The sequence below is a fragment of the Babylonia areolata genome, chromosome 5 (assembly GCF_041734735.1).
Source record: "Babylonia areolata isolate BAREFJ2019XMU chromosome 5, ASM4173473v1, whole genome shotgun sequence".
NCBI classification, from domain to species: Eukaryota; Metazoa; Mollusca; class Gastropoda; order Neogastropoda; family Buccinidae; genus Babylonia; species Babylonia areolata.
Window position 1 is genome coordinate 48,312,785 of NC_134880.1, and position 19,845 is coordinate 48,332,629.

General features: G+C 42.1%; 1 protein-coding gene across 3 annotated transcripts in view; it reads left to right on the forward strand.

Moving 5' to 3' along the window:
- Window positions 1-19,845, forward strand: part of LOC143282112 (dual specificity mitogen-activated protein kinase kinase 1-like) — a 43,964-nt gene that overhangs the window by 4,983 nt on the left and 19,136 nt on the right. Inside the window, exons 2-9 of one of the 3 annotated variants that reach the window (XR_013055213.1) lie at window positions 4,805-5,033; window positions 6,511-6,657; window positions 9,196-9,273; window positions 9,821-9,872; window positions 10,879-11,003; window positions 13,285-13,474; window positions 14,559-14,692; window positions 18,857-18,945. Coding sequence is in view for 2 of the 3 variants with exons in the window: in XM_076587616.1 (XP_076443731.1) it covers window positions 4,805-5,033; window positions 6,511-6,657; window positions 9,196-9,273; window positions 9,821-9,872; window positions 10,879-11,003; window positions 13,285-13,474; window positions 14,559-14,692 (955 nt within the window). In the remaining variant the exon portion in view is untranslated. The remainder of the gene's footprint in view (window positions 1-4,804; window positions 5,034-6,510; window positions 6,658-9,195; window positions 9,274-9,820; window positions 9,873-10,878; window positions 11,004-13,284; window positions 13,475-14,558; window positions 14,693-18,856; window positions 18,946-19,845) is intronic. The other 2 variants (XM_076587616.1, XM_076587617.1) reach the window with 2 other exon arrangements.

Below are 19,845 nucleotides of genomic sequence, written 5' to 3' on the forward strand. Positions count from 1 at the left end.
GATATGTAATTGTAATATAGCAATTTTGGCTTGTAAAGACTTGCAGACTGTGACAGATGATGGTTGTAGTGTGTCGTTACTGTCAAGAAGGAGAGCATGGGTGTAGGGAGGGACGGGGTGGGTGGGTGGGGCACTTGAAATTCGACAAGTGATGCAGACACCCGACCCATTCACACACCACATTGCTCTATTGTGTGAAAGCAGTGAATCACTGTGACAGTGAGTCACAGTCTGTGTATTATCATTTGGTTCATTAAAACACACACACACAAAAACAGACTTGGTTGTGTTTGTTTCGTTAAAGCATCTGCATGACAAATTACTCCTCTCTCCATCCATCGTTAGATTCCCATGTCATTATGAAATTGGGGGGGGGGGGGGGGGGGGGGGGGGGAGGGGGGGGGTGTGTGTGAAAACATGCTCCTTGAATCTTTCACTAGTTTAAATTTTATTCTGTATCACGTGTAGAGCGATGGCTGAGTGTTCATGCACAAGACCAGGAAGTGAGGGTTCACGGTTTCGATTTGGGGCATGGACCATGACTTTTGCTCCCACCTTCCCAAAGACCCTGAGTGGTTGTCTGGTTGCAACTGTATGACTTGTAATTTTTATATGAGATGAGAAACGGAGGTCCCTTGTGCATACTGCACTTAGCATATGCTTTTAAAAGGGCCCATGGCAACAGGAGAGTTGTACCTGGTAAAATTTTATTGAAAAATCCTTTTTGATAGTAAAACACACATACCATCCCATTGAAATGTCCAGGAAAAAAAAAGAAAGAAAAAAAGGGTGGTGCTGCTGTCTGATGACAATTCTGCTTGAGGAGAGAAGGAGAGGAGAACTTACACACAGAGAAGTCTGATGTGACCAGTACAATACATTAGAAAAGAATAGAATATAATACAATACAATACAGTTCAATGCAATGAGATGCAGCACTTTAAAATACATATCTTTACCTTGAAATTTGAATTATGGCATGGTGAATGGTCTAATTCCTTGCTACCCCAATTCATATGGTAATGAAAGAAGGCCTATTCTGTTCTACGTCTATATTACGGACTTTATTGTCAGTGTACTATTGGACATTTTGTGGGAGTGGTTCAGGCATATGGTGACCAGACTTAATTTTCTGACATGCAAAATGAACCTCCTAAAAAAACAAAAACAAAAACAAAACAGAAAAGAAGAAAAATGCACACAAAAAATCAATAAACCCCCCAACTGTTCTGTTCCCCCCCCCCCCCCCTTATATCACTTAACAACTTAGCAAAGCATGACACAGTTGTCAGAGCATGCATGACTGATAGACCAGCAGCAGAGTTAATTTTCTGACATACAAAACACCCAAATCTGTTCTTTTTCCTCTGTCACAGAACAACACAACAAGAATATCAGAGCATGGATGACTAATAGACTGGCTGCAGGAGAGGCTCTCAGCAGGCAATAATTGTAATTGCGTGTGTTGGTAATCGTGGTTGAATGGATGCACACTAAAGGAGCCATGACGCCAGAGAGGAAGGAAGTTTTCAAGTGACAAGGAAAGGACTCATTAAAGCCTGATGAATGGTTACGATCCTGAGCGAGCACATTGGTATTGTTGTGAGGGGCGGGATATTGGCCTAAAAACATGTGTATGGCAAGGCCAGAGTTGCGTGAGTCATCGTCATGGTCACCTCTGCCTATTATCAAGTGGTGGCAAGTTAGGAGGCTGTCAGTATAGTTAATGCTACTAACCTTGACCTGACATTAACAGGGTAGTCAGTTCATCTAACTTGTTGTCAGTATAGTCAAGCCTTGAACTGATTAACTGGTGAGACTGTTGATGTTGTCGGTATAGTCAGTAAGGTAATATGTTACTTTTTGTCACAACAAATTTCTTTGTGTGAACTTTGGGCTGCTCTCCACGGTGAGAGTATTACCGCAGTGCAGTGCCATCCCCCTTTTTTTCTGCCTGCAAGTGTATTTCTTTTCAGATATCAGAGTGGATTTTTCTACATAATTTTGCCAGGGACAACCCTTTTGTAGCCATGGGATCTTTTAAATGCACTCAGTGCATGCGGCTTACATGACCTTGATTTATCATTTCATCCAAAAGACCAGCACCAGAGATCACTGTCAAGGGTCAGGTGGAGGAGGGAGTAAAAATCCAGGTTTGTATCAGTTTGGGACTGGAACATGTGGACACTCACTTCCTAGTTGAGCACGTCACCACCAGACCACTGTTTCACACTAACCTTGAATTGATAGGCGTGACAGACACCTACTCACAGAATGTGTCATCCTGAAAGTCACTGAGTTATGGTGATGACAGCAGTGGTGATGGGGTGATGTAGGGTTGGGAACAGGGACGGGGAAGAGGGTGGGATGGGTGAGTGAAAGAGATACTGGCATAATGATGATTTTGCTGAAATTGTTGCTGGGTAATTGCTTTAGATGACATACTAATACGGATGTCCGTTTTCCACATGGTTCAGTTGCGTATATGCGTGAGAGCATGTACAAATGCTGCCTTAAATCTGTGTTCATAAACACATTCACACACACGTAGATACATACAGTGATGCACACACACACACACACACACACACACACACACACACACACACACGTGTATGCGCACTCACATGCACACATACAAACATGGATATATGTGTATATATGCACGTACGCATGCGCACACACCACCACCACCACATACACCACCACCACCACATATGCCACACACACATACAGACACACACACACACACACACACACATACACAGAGTCTAAATTAGTTTGCATTAATTGACATTAAATTAATGACCAACCAAAACACACACACACACACACACGTGCACGCAAAGTGTTGATACAGTGTGACTTATTCCTGTGAACAAGACGGTTTGCCAGGCCTCTGCTGATGCAGAGCAGATGCCTCCAGGGCATGCACACTGTGTCAGCCAGGGTCATGACAGAGACAGATTTTATTGCCCCCAGTTTTAATCAGTTTAACACGCGCCCCTTGCAATGGCCTGAGTGCATTGGGAACAAAATGCTGTCTCTTACCTGCCACTGTGGCAAAGAGGTCAGCATCTTGGATTGATGACTGTGAGGAAGAGGGTTAGAGCCCCACCAAAAGCAGGTTGTTTTGGGGGTTTTTTGGCCAGTGACCAACTCCTGTCCAAAGTTGAGTGTGCTGTGGCATCCAGTGGGAAAACTGGGACACAGTTGAGGGTCATCCACTTGATGGATGCGTCTTTGGGAGTGATGCTCAAATTTCCTGACCAACATTGCAGTTGTGGTTGATGCAGGGATATCAGCCTTGTCAAATCATCCCAAACATAAATGGACCCCCTTAACAGCAGCAGCATCGCCCCATGCATCATTCATTATAATCAAAATATAGAAAAAAAATGTATGAAATTCTGAACCACATGCATGCACATGTACTCACACACACTCTCTTACTCACTCAGTCACATTCACAAGCTGTGATTTTTTCCCCCTCCCCAGCAATTGCCCCTCAACCCCCCTTCTTGTCTAATATGACTTCTACACACAGTTCTAGTGAAACAGACTGAAGAACAAACACAAGTGTTGTTTACTTTCATAGTCATGAAAAAACAACAACCCAAATCTGCTTGTGTATATCTGTCTGATCTGAGTAATCTTTACCTTTTGCCCTGCCCTGCTCTCTGTCTGTCTGTCTGAGAGATGTGTACGTGCTGTTCCCAGGCCTAGGCCAGAGGAGTTTAACCCCTCAGCTGCCAAACCAGGGTGGAATTGAAATCAGTGAGGCACGAATTTAAGTGCAAGAACTACTTCTTAAGTTCTTTTAAGGGGTGTGATTGATTTCGCTGAAGAAGAGTAACGCAGTCGCAAGAGGAAGATGTCCCGACAAAGAAAGGTGACCTGAAACCTCTGTCTTACCTCAGGCAATGGCCCTTCACCGATGAGCGTACTCAGGCATACTTGACAGCAGCAGAGAAGCGGTTAATCAGAGTGCTTTTCATCCTGTGGTCATCACGGTGTTTTGCTGTGTCTCTGCAGTTATACAGAGTGTTGGCCTTGAGAGCTTTTGGAAGACTGACGTTGACACTACTGCACTTTCCACAGAATGCTGAAGAAGAAAGAAAGAGACTTTGTTATTGTCCCCATGACATTGACTGCTCCTCCTTTACATGCATGTATGTGATGAGGCAAGACAGAGTGAGTGTGTGTGTGTGTGTGTGTGTGTGTGTGTGTGTGATGAGGAAGAAGGGGATGGAAAGGGTGGGTGAGATTTGAGTTTTTCTAAAGTTTAAAGCCAAAGGGGTGTGAACAGATCCAGGCAAATTCTATCCAAATATGTGTGTGACCCTCTCTTTGTGAGTGTTTATTACCGTGACTGTGTCACTTTCTGTGTGTATCTTTGTGTATCGTGTGTAACTTAAGTGACATTATGTTTGTGTTTATCAGTGTGACTCTCAGTGTGTGTGTGTGTGTGTGTGTGTGTGTTTATCACTGTGATTGTGTCAGTATGTGTCACTCTGTCTGTGTGTACCACTGTATGCCTGTCACACTCTCTCTCTGTGTTTGTGTGTATGTGTGTTTGCACGTATATATAATGTATATTGTTTTTCACCGTGACTCTATGTCACTGTGTGTGTGTGTACCACTGTGTGTCACCATGACTTTTTGTCACTGTGTGTGTGTGTGTGTGTGTGTGCGTGCCGCAGTGTATCACTCTGTGTCAGTGTGTGTGTGTGTGTGTACCACGGGGTACATAACTCTCTCTTTGTATATATATACGTGTGTGTGTGTGTGTGTGTGTGTGCAGTCGTCAGAATGGGGCCCAGGCCAGCCTGGAGGCCCTGCAGCAGAAGCTGAAGGAGCTGGACATTGACGACCAGCAGCGGGAGCGCCTGGAGGAGTTCCTCTCCCAGAAGCAGAAGGTCGGGGAGCTCCTGGAGGAGGACTTTGAGAAGCTGGGGGAGCTGGGCGCCGGCAATGGGGGCGTCGTCACCAAGGTGCTGCACAAACCTACAGGGCTCATCATGGCCAGAAAGGTAAGGCAACACACACACATACACACACACACACACACACACACACACACACACCTACCTACATGTGGAGTGATGTCCTAGAGGTAATGTATCCGCCTTGGAAGCGAGAGAATCTGAGCGCGCTGGTTCAAATCATGGCTCAGCCGCCGATACTTTCTCCCCCTCCTCTAGACCTTTAGTGGTGGTCTGGACGCTAGTAATTTGGATGAGACAATAAACTGAGGTCCCGTGTGCAGCATGCACTTAGCGCATCTAAAAGAACCTATGGCAGGAAAAGGGTTGTTCCTGGCAAAATTCTGTAGAGAAATCCACTTTGATAGGAAAAACAAATAAAACTGCACGCAGGAATAAATACATAAAAATGGGTGGCGCTGTAGTGTAGCGACGCACTCTCCCTGGGGAGAGCAGCCCAAATTTCACACAGAGAAATCTGTTGTGATAAAAAGAAATACAAATACAAATAAAATACCTTTGATCACCAAGCCAGGAAGGCTTATCATGGCACGTAAATTGAGTTATACGTGTACATAGAGATACAGACAGACAGACACACCAAGGTCGTCAAGGTGCTGCACATACCTGCAGGACTCACCATGGCCAGAAAGATGAGTCACACACACATATACATATATACATACATACAAGTATATATATACTTACATACGCACGCACGCACGCTCACAGTATTCCTCCAATGGACTGGGTTCAGGTGGTTTTCTTCAGTTGGGCCAGTGTTCATCTGGCTGCCGTCGTTTTGTTACCCCCCCCCCCCCACCATAGTGCATGCTGAACATAAGAATTCGCTTTATTGCCTCATCTGAATGACTAGCTCCCAGGCCAACAATCGGTCTGGTGGAGGGAGGAGAGAGAATCACGGTTCATATATATATGGGACTTGAACATGAAGAAACCGGATTCCTTGTCAGGCACATTACCGCTTGGCCACCGCTCCTCAGGGACCTGTGTTCTGAGTGCAGGGATGTTTTTCTTGGGGTTGATTTCCCAAAGAACAGCCTCCCTCACCCCCTACCTCTCACCCCCACCACCACATTCCTCCTTCCTCTCTGCTTCTTTTTAACAACTGTAAGTATAGAAGAATCAATAGACTGTTATTCTTCGCAACATAAAAGCATTGAAATGGCAGGTAACATGATGATATGATGATCTGGTGACCTACTCTACAGACCAGCAGCCTGAAATGTTAGAAGATGTTTTCTGTTTGAGCACATGAATAGGAGGGGCATGTTGAAAGTGGGTTTATTTTGTGAGAGAGACAGATCTATCTTGCCCTCATCAGAATATCTTCTCTGTTGATTGAATGTCTGAGCCAAAGTGAGTGTGTGTGTGTGTGTGTGATAGAAAAGAATAATATTCCTGAACCTGTAACCTTCATTAGAGAAAAGACAATGCGACTATGATACATATATATCCAGATTGTCATGCATTTATGTGTGTGCGTGCATGTATGTGTGTGCAGTTAATTCACCTGGAAATCAAGCCAGCGGTGAGGAACCAGATCATCCGTGAGCTCAAAGTGTTACATGAATGCAACTCGCCGGACATTGTGGGTTATTATGGTGCTTTCTACAGTGATGGAGAAATCAGCATATGCATGGAGTACATGGTAAGTGACTACTGACACACTGCAGTCCATTTATCCTTCAGCTTGTTTGGTCTTTTCCAGTTATAAATGCTTTTGTGTGTGTATGTTTTATTTGTTATTTTTGTAAAAAGAAAGAAAAGAAAAAGAAGTACATACAAGAACATGTAAGAATCAATAAAGCGTATTTCACCAAAGGAATGATTCAGCGCTTGTAGCTTTTAGAGGCGTTTGATTGGCTAAGAGCGGACCGGGCAAGCCGGTGTCCTTTCACCGTTAGCCACACAAAATTTGGCCAAGCAGAGCAAACCGATAGGCCTAGTTTGCATCAGTTTGACATGGTAAGTGTATGTATCACCAAACATGGAGTATAATACAAACTCCTCCTTTTCATTTAAATGAGTAACGAAACAGGATGAATGTGTAAGTGAAGGTTGTGATGGGTTGCAATCAAGAAATCTTACAGGCTGGTATGGTTACACAAAATAAACTTGTGATGATGGGACCAGGCAAAAGATAACAACACTGCACTGTGGATCAGTAAAATGTTGTTACACATCACAAGAGCACATTACTCTTTTTTCTTTTTCTTTTTTTTTCTTTTTTACTAGGAAAATGTGTGTGGGTGCACACTTAAACCCATTCGTAGAATAAGAACACACACACACACACCCACACACACACACACACACGCATGCACATACATTATGCTCTCAGTCTCTCTCCCCTGACCTCCCCCCATCCCTCCCCTTTCACTCGCCATCTCACAGACACACACACACACACACACACACACACACACGCACACAATTTCCCTCGCATGCACAAAAACACACATGCACATCCACACATGTTCACAATACAGTTGGATATTTGCTTTAAGTTTTGCAGTTTATATTGCATCAGGTTTTTAGCACCTTTGTACATGGATTTGTGTGTGTGTGTGTGTGTGTAAAAAAATCATACTATCTGGATTGATGTTAGAGTGAAGAACATGCGCGCGCATGCACGCACACGCGCGCGCGCATGTGCACACACACACACACACACACACACACACACACACACACACACACACACACACACACACACACATTCCCTCCCTCCTGTTCTGATGCCTCACAGCACAGCACAGCACAGCACAGCACAGCAGGGTTTAGAGATGGTGGAGATAAAATCACTCTCACCTTGACAGGGCTGTGCATGGAAGGTCAGGAGGGGCAGTGGGGGAGGGGAGGGGGGTGAACACACACTACTCACCAGTCCCAGCTGATGGTCACTGACCTCTCTATCTGTCTCACACACACACACACACACACACACACACACACACACACACACACACAGAAGCAGACACACACGCACACAGACACACACACGCAGGCACCCAGAGGCAGACACACACACACACACACACACACACACACACACACACACACACAGACATTTCACACAGACACAGACACACACACACACACGCACACGCACATGCACCCAGACAGACACACACACACAGAGACATTTCACACAGACACACACACACACACACACACACACACTGCAGCTGTTCAGGGTCTGGTTGATTTTGTTTACCTTCACAATACTTCATCAGGTTGCCTTTGTATTCCTGTGTCCAGTCTTCGCTAAAGAAGCAGTGCTCTCCTTTGCGACCCATACTCACTGTTGAGTCAGTTTTTGCAGCTCTCCTCTTTCTGAGCATGGTGGGTGTATCAGACCCATACTCACAATAAAGTCAGTTTAGCAGTACTCCCTGTCTGTCTGAATGTCACGGGTCTGTCAGACCCATACTCACTGTAGAGTCGGTTCAGCTGTGCTTCCCTTGGCCACGGTATATGGGACCTACATTGTTTTGGTTAATGCACACAAACTCAAGGCTGCCTTCATGAAGCGTGATGTTAAAAAAAAAATGACAGCTGTTCTTGAGGCCCAGTTTGAAAAGGGTTGGGGGTTGGGGGGGAGTGGGGTTTTTTGTTGTTGTTTTTTTTAAAAATTTTCTATAGATCTGTGTTGTTTTTTTTCTTTAGAAAGTGTGGTTCTGTGAGATCACCAAAGTGATTATAGGAGTTTCTCCGAGGTGTGTTTATTAACTAAACCAAGACGATAGAAAATGTGCTAAAAACAAAGAAGAACAAGAACAAGAACAACAAAAAACCAACACGAAAACATAAAATTAAAAGAATGCGCAAAATGTAGAGTTAAAAAGACAAAACAGTGTCTGCTAGATCCAGGATGTATGGTGAAGGTTGAATAATAGAAATAGTGGACACGAAATATTTTGTTCTGTGAACAGGCAGCATCAACATCAGCAACCAGATCAGGAACTACAGCTATAACAATACCATCAGCACCATAGTACCACCACCACTACTACTACTACTGAATGATAAATAGACAGTTGTAATAATAATCATCATGATGGTTATATATGATGAAGATATGATGAAGAAAGCATGATGATGATGGTGATGTGTTTATCTACTTTACAGTATGTACATTTACTTTTTTGTTTCTTAACTGGTCTATTTTTCTGTTGTTTTTCAGGATGGTGGCTCTTTAGATCTGATTTTGAAAAAAGCGGGTAGAATTCCTGAGCCAATACTGGGTGTTATCAACATTTCTGTGAGTAGACATTGTTTTTATGGTCTGTTTATGTTATTTGTTTGCACAGGAATGGTTTGTAAAATGTGTGATGTTTGCCACTTTTGATTATTTCTTCTTTTCGAGAGTTCAGATTGATCACATGTAATGCTGAAATGCACATGTACGCTTTTTTTTTGTTTTTTGATTATGTGACAAGGCTGCCGTCTACGCTTACCTTCATAAAACAAACAGGTCCAAGTCAGGAAATTTGAGCAACACATCCACCTGTGAAGCAGATGATTGTCGACTATGTGGTCCTCGATTTCCAGTTTAATCACATAACACATTCAAGTCTGGGTAGGAGCCAGCCACGGACTGAAAAAAAAACACACCCTCTACCGGGAATCGAACCAGCATCCTAGATGTCAGTCTTTGATGCTAACCACTTTGCCACAGTGGCTACTTTGCAAGAGATTTCTTTGTTGTGAATTTGATTTAATTGTGTTTCAGTTTTGTAAAAAAAAAAAAAAAAAAAAAAAAAAAAAAAAAAGACTCCATTCCATGTTTTTTTCCCCTTCTTTTTCAGGTTTTAAAGGGATTATCATACTTACGAGAAAAACATCAGATTATCCATAGAGGTAAACAAAACTGTCGGTGAATTTTAAGAAATGTCCTGTGTGTGTCATGGCTTGTGTTGTTTGGGATGGGGAGTGTATGAAGACTTCTGTCAGGGATTGAAGTACAGATGATAGAGAATACAACATTTAGCACTGTGTTTACCCCCTTTTTTTTTTTTAGTCTTTCAAAGCGCTACTTTAAAAAAACCCAACTCAAATCTGACCCCTGCAGCATATCAGCTGTATACACCCTATCTGTGTCTGAAAACTTAATTCTGGCCACCACTTTGTGCCACCTGTCATAACAAACTCAATATATGACAAAATTGTTATTCACATTACCTGTACATAGTAACACTGAACAGCAACACTTCCGTCTTACCACTGTTTGATCCACATGTTGAGAAGGAGCATTATTGTCAGTTGATGGAAAGAGAGAGCGAAGTGTTGTTTTTGCTTCATGTTGTCTGTGCTGTTTTTCTCATGGCTGTTGTGTTGATATTCAGTGTAATTTTTCTCCCGAATGTTGAGAATGAGCATTCATGTTAATGGATGATGAGAAAGAGTGAAGTGTGAGTGCATCTGACTTAGCTTCATGTTGCCTGTAACAAGATTTCTCACGGCTGCTGTGTTGATATTCATTGTAATTTTTTAAAAAATTTGAGAATGAGCATTAGTGTTAATTGATAGTGAGAGAAAGAGAGAGAGAAGTGTAAGTGTACCTGACTTTGCTTCATGTTGTCTGTGACGTCCTGTTGGTTGTGTGTGTTTCAAAGAGTATACCAATGTAAGAGCTGATTTTATCATTACTTTCTTCGAAATATTCCTAAGCAATTTTATTTGTTGTTTTGCCTTGAACATGTGCATGGATTTTGTGAACTTAATGTTTTATTCACTACTTGATTTGTTGCTGAGACAGTTCAGTTATTGGTTGTATTTTCATTTATTTTGTTGATGTTTTCTGTTTGTTACCCTCCATGCTGGGAAAAGAAATAAAATCTTGAATCTTGTCAACTGTTTCTGACAGACGTGAAGCCTTCCAACATTCTGGTCAACTCGCGAGGTGAAATCAAAATCTGCGACTTTGGGGTCAGCGGCCAGTTGATAGACTCCATGGCCAACTCCTTCGTGGGCACACGCTCCTACATGGCGGTGAGGGGGAAATAATGATAACAATAACAATGATAGTAATTATGATGATAATGATGATGATGATGATGATAATAATATGTAGTACTTACATGGTGCAACATGGTGCAAACTCCCCATGTGACGGGCTCTAACTAAGCACCTCACATAAAACAATAAATATACGCTAGTGCATGGTAGTAAAGGGAGATGGTTAAATGATAATAATGATAGTAATGATAATAATGTGCAGTACTTAAATGGTACAGATTCCCTATTTAATGGGCTCTGAGCGCCTCACATAAGAAAAGATATATAGTTGTGCATGGTGGTAAGGGGACGATAATCAAACTGATGATGATAACAACAACATTGAGAAAAAAAAACAATTGATGGTGATGATGATGATAATAATTATCATAATAATAATTGTAATAATAACCGTAATAGTAATATGTAGTACTATATGGTGCAAACTTCCCATATACTGGGTTCTAAGCTCCTCACATAAAACAGTACATGTACAATAGTGCATAATAGCATACAACAACACCAGAGGACATAAAAGATAAGAAGAAGAAGAATCTATATATACTAAGACAATACTGCAAATTGCAAATGTAAGCAACCACAGCAAAAAGCAGTAACTATAACTGGGGAACTCAACACTGGAGTTGTCAGTCTGTTGTTATTATCATTATTATGTGGAGTGATGGCCTAGAGGTAACGCGTCTGCCTAGGAAGCGCGAGAATCTGAGCGCGCTGGTTCAAATCATGGCTCAGCCGCCGATATTTTCTCCCCCTCCACTAGACCTTGAGTGGTGGTCTGGACGCTAGGCATTAGGATGAGATGATAAACCGAGGTCCCGTGTGCAGCATGCACTTAGCGCACGTAAAAGAACCCACGGCAACAAAAGGGTTGTTCCTGGCAAAATTCTGTAGAAAAATCCACTTTGATAGGAAAAGCAAATAAAACTGCACGTAGAAATAAATACAAAAAAATGGGTGGCGCTGTAGTGTAGCGACGTGCTCTCCTTGGGGAGAGCAGCCCGAATTTCACACAGAGAAATTGTTGTGATAAAAAAAGAAATACAATACAAAATACATACGATTATTATTATTATTATTGATACCTATATTATGCCAGTCTTCAGTCAGAGACCAAGCTCTAAGCACTTTACAAGTATATAGTCATTTGCACAACAGGTTGCCTACATCTAACCTGGGTAGAGCTGACCTCTAACCTGGGTATAGCTGACTGACAGCTGTTTTTAGGAGCTCATCATTCATGTCCTGTGTCACTCAGTCAGGCTTCTGTCACGTGCACACATACGCTTGAACACCAGCATGGGTTTTTCTTTAGAATTTTGCCAGGGACTACACTTATGTTGCTGTGGGTTCTTTAACGTGCAGTAAGTGCGTGCTGCACATGGAACATAGGTTTATTGTTTCATGCAAATGACTCATGTCCAGACCACCACTCGAGGTCTAGTGGAAGGGGAGAAAATATTGGTGACGGCGGGGTTCGATCCTGAGTGCTCCGATTTTCTCACTACCTAGGTGTTATTTGTTGGTACGGTGAACTGGAAACATGATTTTATAAGTTAAAAAATTGTTGGTTTTTTTTTTTCGTTATTGCTATTATTGTTGTTGTTTTTATTCTTATTTGTTGTTCACTTGATTTTATGAAGAATAATCAGGAGGGATGTACACTATTATTTTTTTTTTTTATAGCAGTTGTTTTATTATTATTATTACTATTGTTGTTGTTATTATTGTTTTTTGTGTGTGTGTGTCCTGTGTTGTTAATTTTTGTAACATTCTGGGCCCCAGTGCTAAGGATGTAGAGCACATGATGAATATCCATCATATATAACAACAACATTATTATTATTGTTATTATTATTAAACTATTTTAAACTTATATATTGTCAGATTTGTTATTATTATTCTTAGTAGTTGTAGTTGAGGTTGTAGTAGTAGTAGTGAACAGCTATTCTCATATTTTTAACTTGTTAAAAACATTCATTATTTTTACTGTTATTATTATGATTATTACAAGTAGTAGTAATAGTAGTAGTAGTAGTGGTAATATTCTTATATTTGATAGCTTGTTATAGATATTCATGATGATGATTACTATGATCATCAGCATGATAACGATTATTATTGTTCTTCTTAATGTTATTATTTAACAACTAAGCTGATATTTTGTAGCTTGTCACAAATATTGTTTATTTATTATTTATTACTGTTATCAAACAACCGCTGTTATTTTATCTATTATTTTTGTTCACCCTGTCAGCCGGAGCGTCTGCAAGGAACGCACTACTCGGTGCAGTCGGACATCTGGAGCCTGGGTCTGTCCATGGTGGAGATGGCCATTGGCCGATACCCTGTGCCGCCCCCTGACCCCAAGGACCTGTCGTCCATCTTTGGGGATGACGTCATGGAGGAGCACATGGATGCTGCCCGCACGGGCAAGGCCCTGAAAGGTGAAGTGCATGGTTTCCGGGTTCAAGGTTCGAGCCGACCACCACTGTCGTTAGACCTGTTTTTACTGCATGTCTGAACCTTGTTCTCTGTGGATGTGATTATAGATTATGGAAAAATTGATATATTTTATGGAGGCTTAGCCGAGGGGTTACATCGACACCACACCACACCACACCACACCATCCCAAACCAGCGTGTATGGGAGTGCAAAGGAAAAATATGTTTTCAGGGAAAATGTAGAAGAATTTTAACTATAAACCCCCCCACACGTCCCCCCACATGCCCCCCTTACCCCCCCCCCCCCCCACCCCCCCTACTCCCTCAAAAAAATGTTGCCCAGATTTTCCTTAGTTTGGGTTAATTTTTGTTTGCTTGTGCCATAGGAAGTTGACATTTTTTTCTCTTTTTGGGGTGAACGTAATACAAAGGATAATGCTGAAGGGAGTTGGATGTTATTTTTTTTTTTTTTATGACAGTAATACTATGGCTAATGTTGAAGGGAGTTGATGTTATTATTTGTTTTATGAGACTAATATGATGGCTAGTGCAGAAGAGAGTTGATGTTTTTTTGTTCAGTGAGAATACCAACGTGAACTTCAGATAAGTTACAGATCTTGGGGGTCCCAGGCACATTTTAACTATAACTCTCGGGGTCCCAGACAACCCCCAGAAGGTCATTAATGTTGCACATTGTTATGGAAGCTGCATTGATACACACACATAGAGGCAGACATACCTTCCAGTCATAACTGTCCAAGAAGTGGCTAAGAGAAATAACTCTTTTTTGTTGTTGATCCTTGTATCGCTGATGCTCCCATATAGGGATTTTCACTCTTTTTATCAGATGTTTGTTCTGATTGAGAGTAACATGATGGCTAGTTTCCAAGGCAGTTGCCTTTTTGAAAATCCATTTTGTTTTGTTGTTATTTTTTATTATTTTTTTTTTCTAGTGAGAATGGTGATGGTGGGAAGGAGGGTAGGGAGAGAGAGTGGGGGTGACGCTGTGGGTGGAGGTGTTGGTGAGAGTGGTGGTTGTTGTGACGTGACTGTGTGTACTGACTGAGACCCAGTTCCACTTTCCAGCGTGCCCTGGCGGGATTGACGTTCTAACCAGCACCAGTTACTTTCCAGCCTGTCCCGGGGCGCCGGAAGTTGTGAGTGGCGATGGGCCACTCCCCATGGCTATTTTTGAACTCCTGGAGTATATTGTCAACGAGGTAATGGGACGGACATCCCTCACCCCCACCCACCACACCGTCTGCCTGCCTGCGTTGTACATGATCTGTTCTTTTTTTTTAAAACATCTTTTTGATTGCATCACTTGAGCTGTACAGCCGCTGTTGTGTCCTTTTTTGTTTGTTTTTTTGTTGTGACTTTCTTTTCGGTCATGTTTATTTATTCATTTTTTTATGCTGCGCTGGGTCCATGTCTTACTACAGCTGACTTGTCTTCTGTTCTTTGGTGTGATCTGTAGCGTTGGTTATTTTTGTTGTATTGATGTTACGTCGCAGTGTTGGTGTCTGCATGGTTGGGGTTTGTTATTATATCTTTTCTGTTTGTTGTTTTAATTCTGTTATTTAAAAAAAATTTTTTTTTTTTGCATTGCAGACTGACTGTGTAGCTGATGTGTGCGTGTGGGGTGTGTGGATGTGTGTGGGTGTGGGTGTGTCCTCAGTAGCGAGCTGTTCAAAGGAGCACGGGAACTAAAACCTAGTTGGGGCATTTTCTCTGGCATCTCTTGTTTTGTTCCTGTTCTCATAGTAGTATACAACAGCACATGAAGTTATTTTAAGAAATTGAAAGGTTTTAAGGTGTCATCTATAAGTATCCTCACTCAAAAATGCAGGATTATGGTCAAAGAGAGATGGTGACCAAAAGTTCACTGGAAACACATGAGAAATCTGTAACCCAAAAAAGATAGCAAAGTGAGAACACAGAAGAAGCGACCTGCCAGCAAACAGCTGGAAACTTGAAGATATGATCTGTTAACCAGAAGATAGCCAGGTTTTCAAAATGATCTCCCAAGTTGAAGAGATGGAAACATAAAATGAAGATGGTGAAATTGAAAAAGAAAAGACAAGTCGCCCCAGTCGTTCATTCTGAGAGAAGACAGTGAGTGGTTACATGTGTGTTTAATGCATTGACAGAACATTCTTCTTGATGACTGATTCTTCGCACCTGTAAGACAGAAAATAAAATGACCAGATCATAATCATGCTCACATCGATCTATCACCAGGTAAAACCTTGGCAGCGAGTCATTTTACTTTGGAGCGCTTTTAACAGAATTAGAAGAGGGAAGAAAAGCAACAAAACAACAAAACTTGAGGAAGGAGAACGGTTAATCTTGCATGGCTGAGTTTGCCTGTGGTAGAGGAAGGAGGTAGGGAGGGAGTGGATGTGGGGAAAATGGGAGAGGTGGGGAACGGGTTTGGGGGGCAGAGGAGGGAGAGTTGCTGCCCCTGCGCATCCCGAGCCCCAGCATGCGGGCCAGCAGTAGCCAGGAATGAATTGGACGTCCGCTTGCTGGCTTGCCAGGCAGCAAACCCCCCCCAAGCCCCCCACCACCAACCCACCCACACATTCTGCCCCTTCACCCAGCCCAGGCTCCAGTGGGTTTGAATGTAGAGAGACTGGCACCGCTGGCTGCTTCCTCTTTCTGGCATGATTCCAGACTGTGAACACTTCTCTCACTCTCTCTGTGTCTGTGTCTGCATCGCCATCCCTCATGTTCATGTTCTATGATCAGCAGATGAGGGTGAATGTTTGGACCTGTCATCGTGTCTGGTATAGGTCATTGGCTACGGATAGTCTTGACTTGTCTTTGCTGCAGGGCTCTTCAAGGACGGCTGCACTGAGTGATGTGAATGAACCATTTTACAACATGCATAGCAGTCAGAAAGCTCACAGGACGTGGAACGCTCCAGTGAAGGAGAAATGGACTTTCGTTGTTTTGGCCAGCTTGTTGAAGACAAGGCAGATTGGGTGATTGAGTACCCCTTTTTGTGAGACTGGACTGGTTCGTGTGTTGTTTGAACATACGGAACACAGATACTGGTGTTCCGGGGAGGGGGGGTTGGGGGGGGGGAGACAAAATCAATGAAGTTATAGACAAATCAATTAAATGATTGGTCATTGATGAAACAAAATCAGTGAAATTGTTGGTCATTGATTATGTAAAGTCAGTGTAGATATTGGTGACTGATTAAATAGAATCAGTGAAGATATTGGTGACTGCTGAAACAAAATCAAGTGCAGATATTCATTGTTGATGAAACAAAATCAGTTAAATCATGGAAAAACAAACCAAGTCCGGTTATTGGTCATTGATGAACTAAAATCAGTGAAGTTTTTGGTGAAACAAACCAGTGAAGAAAATGGCCATTGATGAAATATAATCAATCAAGTTATTGGTCACTGATGAAACGAAATCAGTAAAGTTTTTGATAAAACAAAACCAGTGAAGATATTGGCCATGGATGAAACAAAATCAGTCAAACTATTGGTCTTTGATGAGACAAAATCAGTCAAGTTATTGATGAAACAAATTCAGTCAAGTTATTGATCGTTACTGAAATGAAACAAATCAAAATCAGTCAAGTTATTGATGAAACAAATTGTCAAATTACTGATCATTACTGAAACAAAAATAAATCAAAACCAGTCAAGTTATTGATGAAACTAAATCCATCAAGTTATGAAACTTATTCAGTTGTGTTACTGGTCATTGATACCCATTGCAGTGTCAGTGAGGTGATCACTGAGAGAACTGTTAGCCTGGAAAGCTGTGGTGTCCATGTTGTGTTTAGCTCTCTGACTGCTGTGGTCAGGTCTACACATGTTGTGGGCTGTAAATAAAGACAGCCCCATCAAACACCTGCTTGTATTGGGCTGTATATATTGAAAGTCCTGTAACACACCTGGTTGTTGTTGGCTGTGTATATAGACTGTCACACACCTGGTTGTTATGGACTGTGTGTATAGACACACACCTGGTTGTTGTGGTATATTGACAGTCCTGTGACACACCTGGTTTTTGTCGATTGCATATATACAGTCACACACCTGGTTGTTCACTTGTTGTGGACTGTGTATATAGACTCATCACACACCTGGTTGTTGTGGGCAGAATATATACACAGCCCTATCACACACCCGGTTGTTGTGGACTGAATATATACACAGCCCTGTCACACAGGTGGTTGTTCAATGTTGTGGACTGAATGTATACACAGCCCTATCACACACCTGGTTGTTGTGGGCTGTGGTGTGTCTGTGTGTCATGACGGAACGCTGTTGCTGATTGAATTCATGTCCATGTCATCTTTTTAACCGGTTTCATTTGCAGCTACAAGTCATTGCCCTTTTGTTGTTGGGTTTTTTTTGTTTTGTTTTTTCTCTCTGTGTTGCGTGGATGTTGGATGTGCTATGTGTGTGTGTGTGTGTTCAATGCGTGTCCTGTCAGTCATGTATGCATCTCTTCTTCATGTTCAGTGTGTCTGTTTCTTTGGTTGGGGTTTGGCTGGCTGCTTTTGGTCGTTGTGCACCGTTCACTTTTTGCTTTGGCTGCCCAGGCGTTGTGACTGAAAAACACAACCACCACAACTTTTAAGACTGAATGTTTTGGGGTTTTTTTTTATTATCTTTTTTATCTTTTTTTTTTTTTTTTTTTTTTTAGAAAAAAAAGTGTGAATTTTGGTGTCAAGCTTTATGTCATCTGAAACACCCATGTACAGTTTTTTAAAATTATTTTATTTTATTCTTAAGCAAGTGTTCATGTTTGTGGTTTGTTCCTTCTTGTTTTGTGTTTCACAGGTTTAACAAAAAGAAAAAAGAAGTCTGCTTTGTGTTCACACACATGTCACGCACAGCCATGTGTTGTGAGCGTGCACAAACCACCCCATTCGGTGCAAGTGTTGAAGAATTGCGCACGTTGAAAGGTCATGGGCGACACTTAGCAGCCAGGGAGACCCCCCAACTCCCACACCCACTCACTTCTTTCCATCCTCACTCCCCTCTAAAGCCAGACATTGTCCAGCTCTTTTTTCTGTGGTGGTTGTGTTGTTGGTGTGTGTGTGTGTTGCGTTGCGTGTTTTGTAGGTACGTTGTTGGTGTGTGTGTGTGTGTGTGTTGCGTTGCGTGTTTTGTAGGTACGTTGTTGGTGTGTGTGTGTGTGTGTGTTGCGTTGCGTGTTTTGTAGGTACGTTGTTGGTGTGTGTGTGTGTGTGTGTGTTGTGTTGTGTGTCACTGTGTGTGTGTTGTCCGCGTGTGTGTGTGTGTGTGGTATGTTGTATGTGTGTGTGTTGTCAGTGTGTTGTGTATGTGTGTCAGCCAGTGGCAGGGGCGGTGACCGGGCGATGTGTGTGTGTCTCTGCTTTCTAGTGGCGCGCAATAGCTTGGTGTGTCCCCCCGGAGCAGACGGACCCCGACCCATGGCCATTTTTGAGCTTTTAGATTACATTGTCAATGAGGTAGGTCACCATCCAATCCTCAAACCCCCCACACACCCTCCACCCACCACCTCCACTTGCAACAGGCTCTGTGGACATTCTGATAAGGAGGAGGGGTGTCTTTTGAGAGGGTGCCTTTGAAAAAGAGTGGTCGTCGTCTTGTTTGAAGTGTCACTGATATTGTTGATCTCTTTTTTTTTTTTTTTTTTTTGGTGAAAAATGGGAAGACGACGCTGAATAAAGGTTCAGAATGATTTTCATCAGTATTGTTCAGAACTAATTGATTTTTTTTGGTCTGTTTCCTGTTGTTGTTTTTTGTTTGTTTAGTCATATTACTTAATTTTTTTTTTAATGTAACTATGTGAATAAAAGAGAAAGAGAGAAACAAAATTTTTGAAAGAGAATTACACTGTATTTGAAAAAAAAAAACAAGGAAAGAAAATGACGACAAAAACATGATATATTTCTTAAGTGAGAATCTGTGTTATATTTTATCACCATCTTTTTTTTCTTTTTTTTTTCTGACGACAAAATCAGAGAAGACCGAAGTGTGTTTGACATCAGGCATCATACTGAGCGCTGTCTGCAGAATTTAGCCTTTTAAAAGAACAGAGGACAACAGCATGATGATTGTCAGTGGTGTGTGTGCAGGCTTTGAGAGCCATGTGCAGTGAATGGTCTGTGGTAACAGAGCTGATTTTGTAGCAGTCAGTTTCACTGTTTCTCTCAAAATCCTGCCAGAATTTTCTCCACCTCCACTAGTGGTGGCTTGGATGTGGATGAGACTATAAACCAAAGTCTCATGCACTTTAAGCATGTTAAAGAATCCACGGCAACAGGAATGTTTTCTGTGGCAAAATTTCACGGTATAGTCCTCTCAAATGCAAGTTTGTTTGATTGAAGCCTGACTGAATGACACAG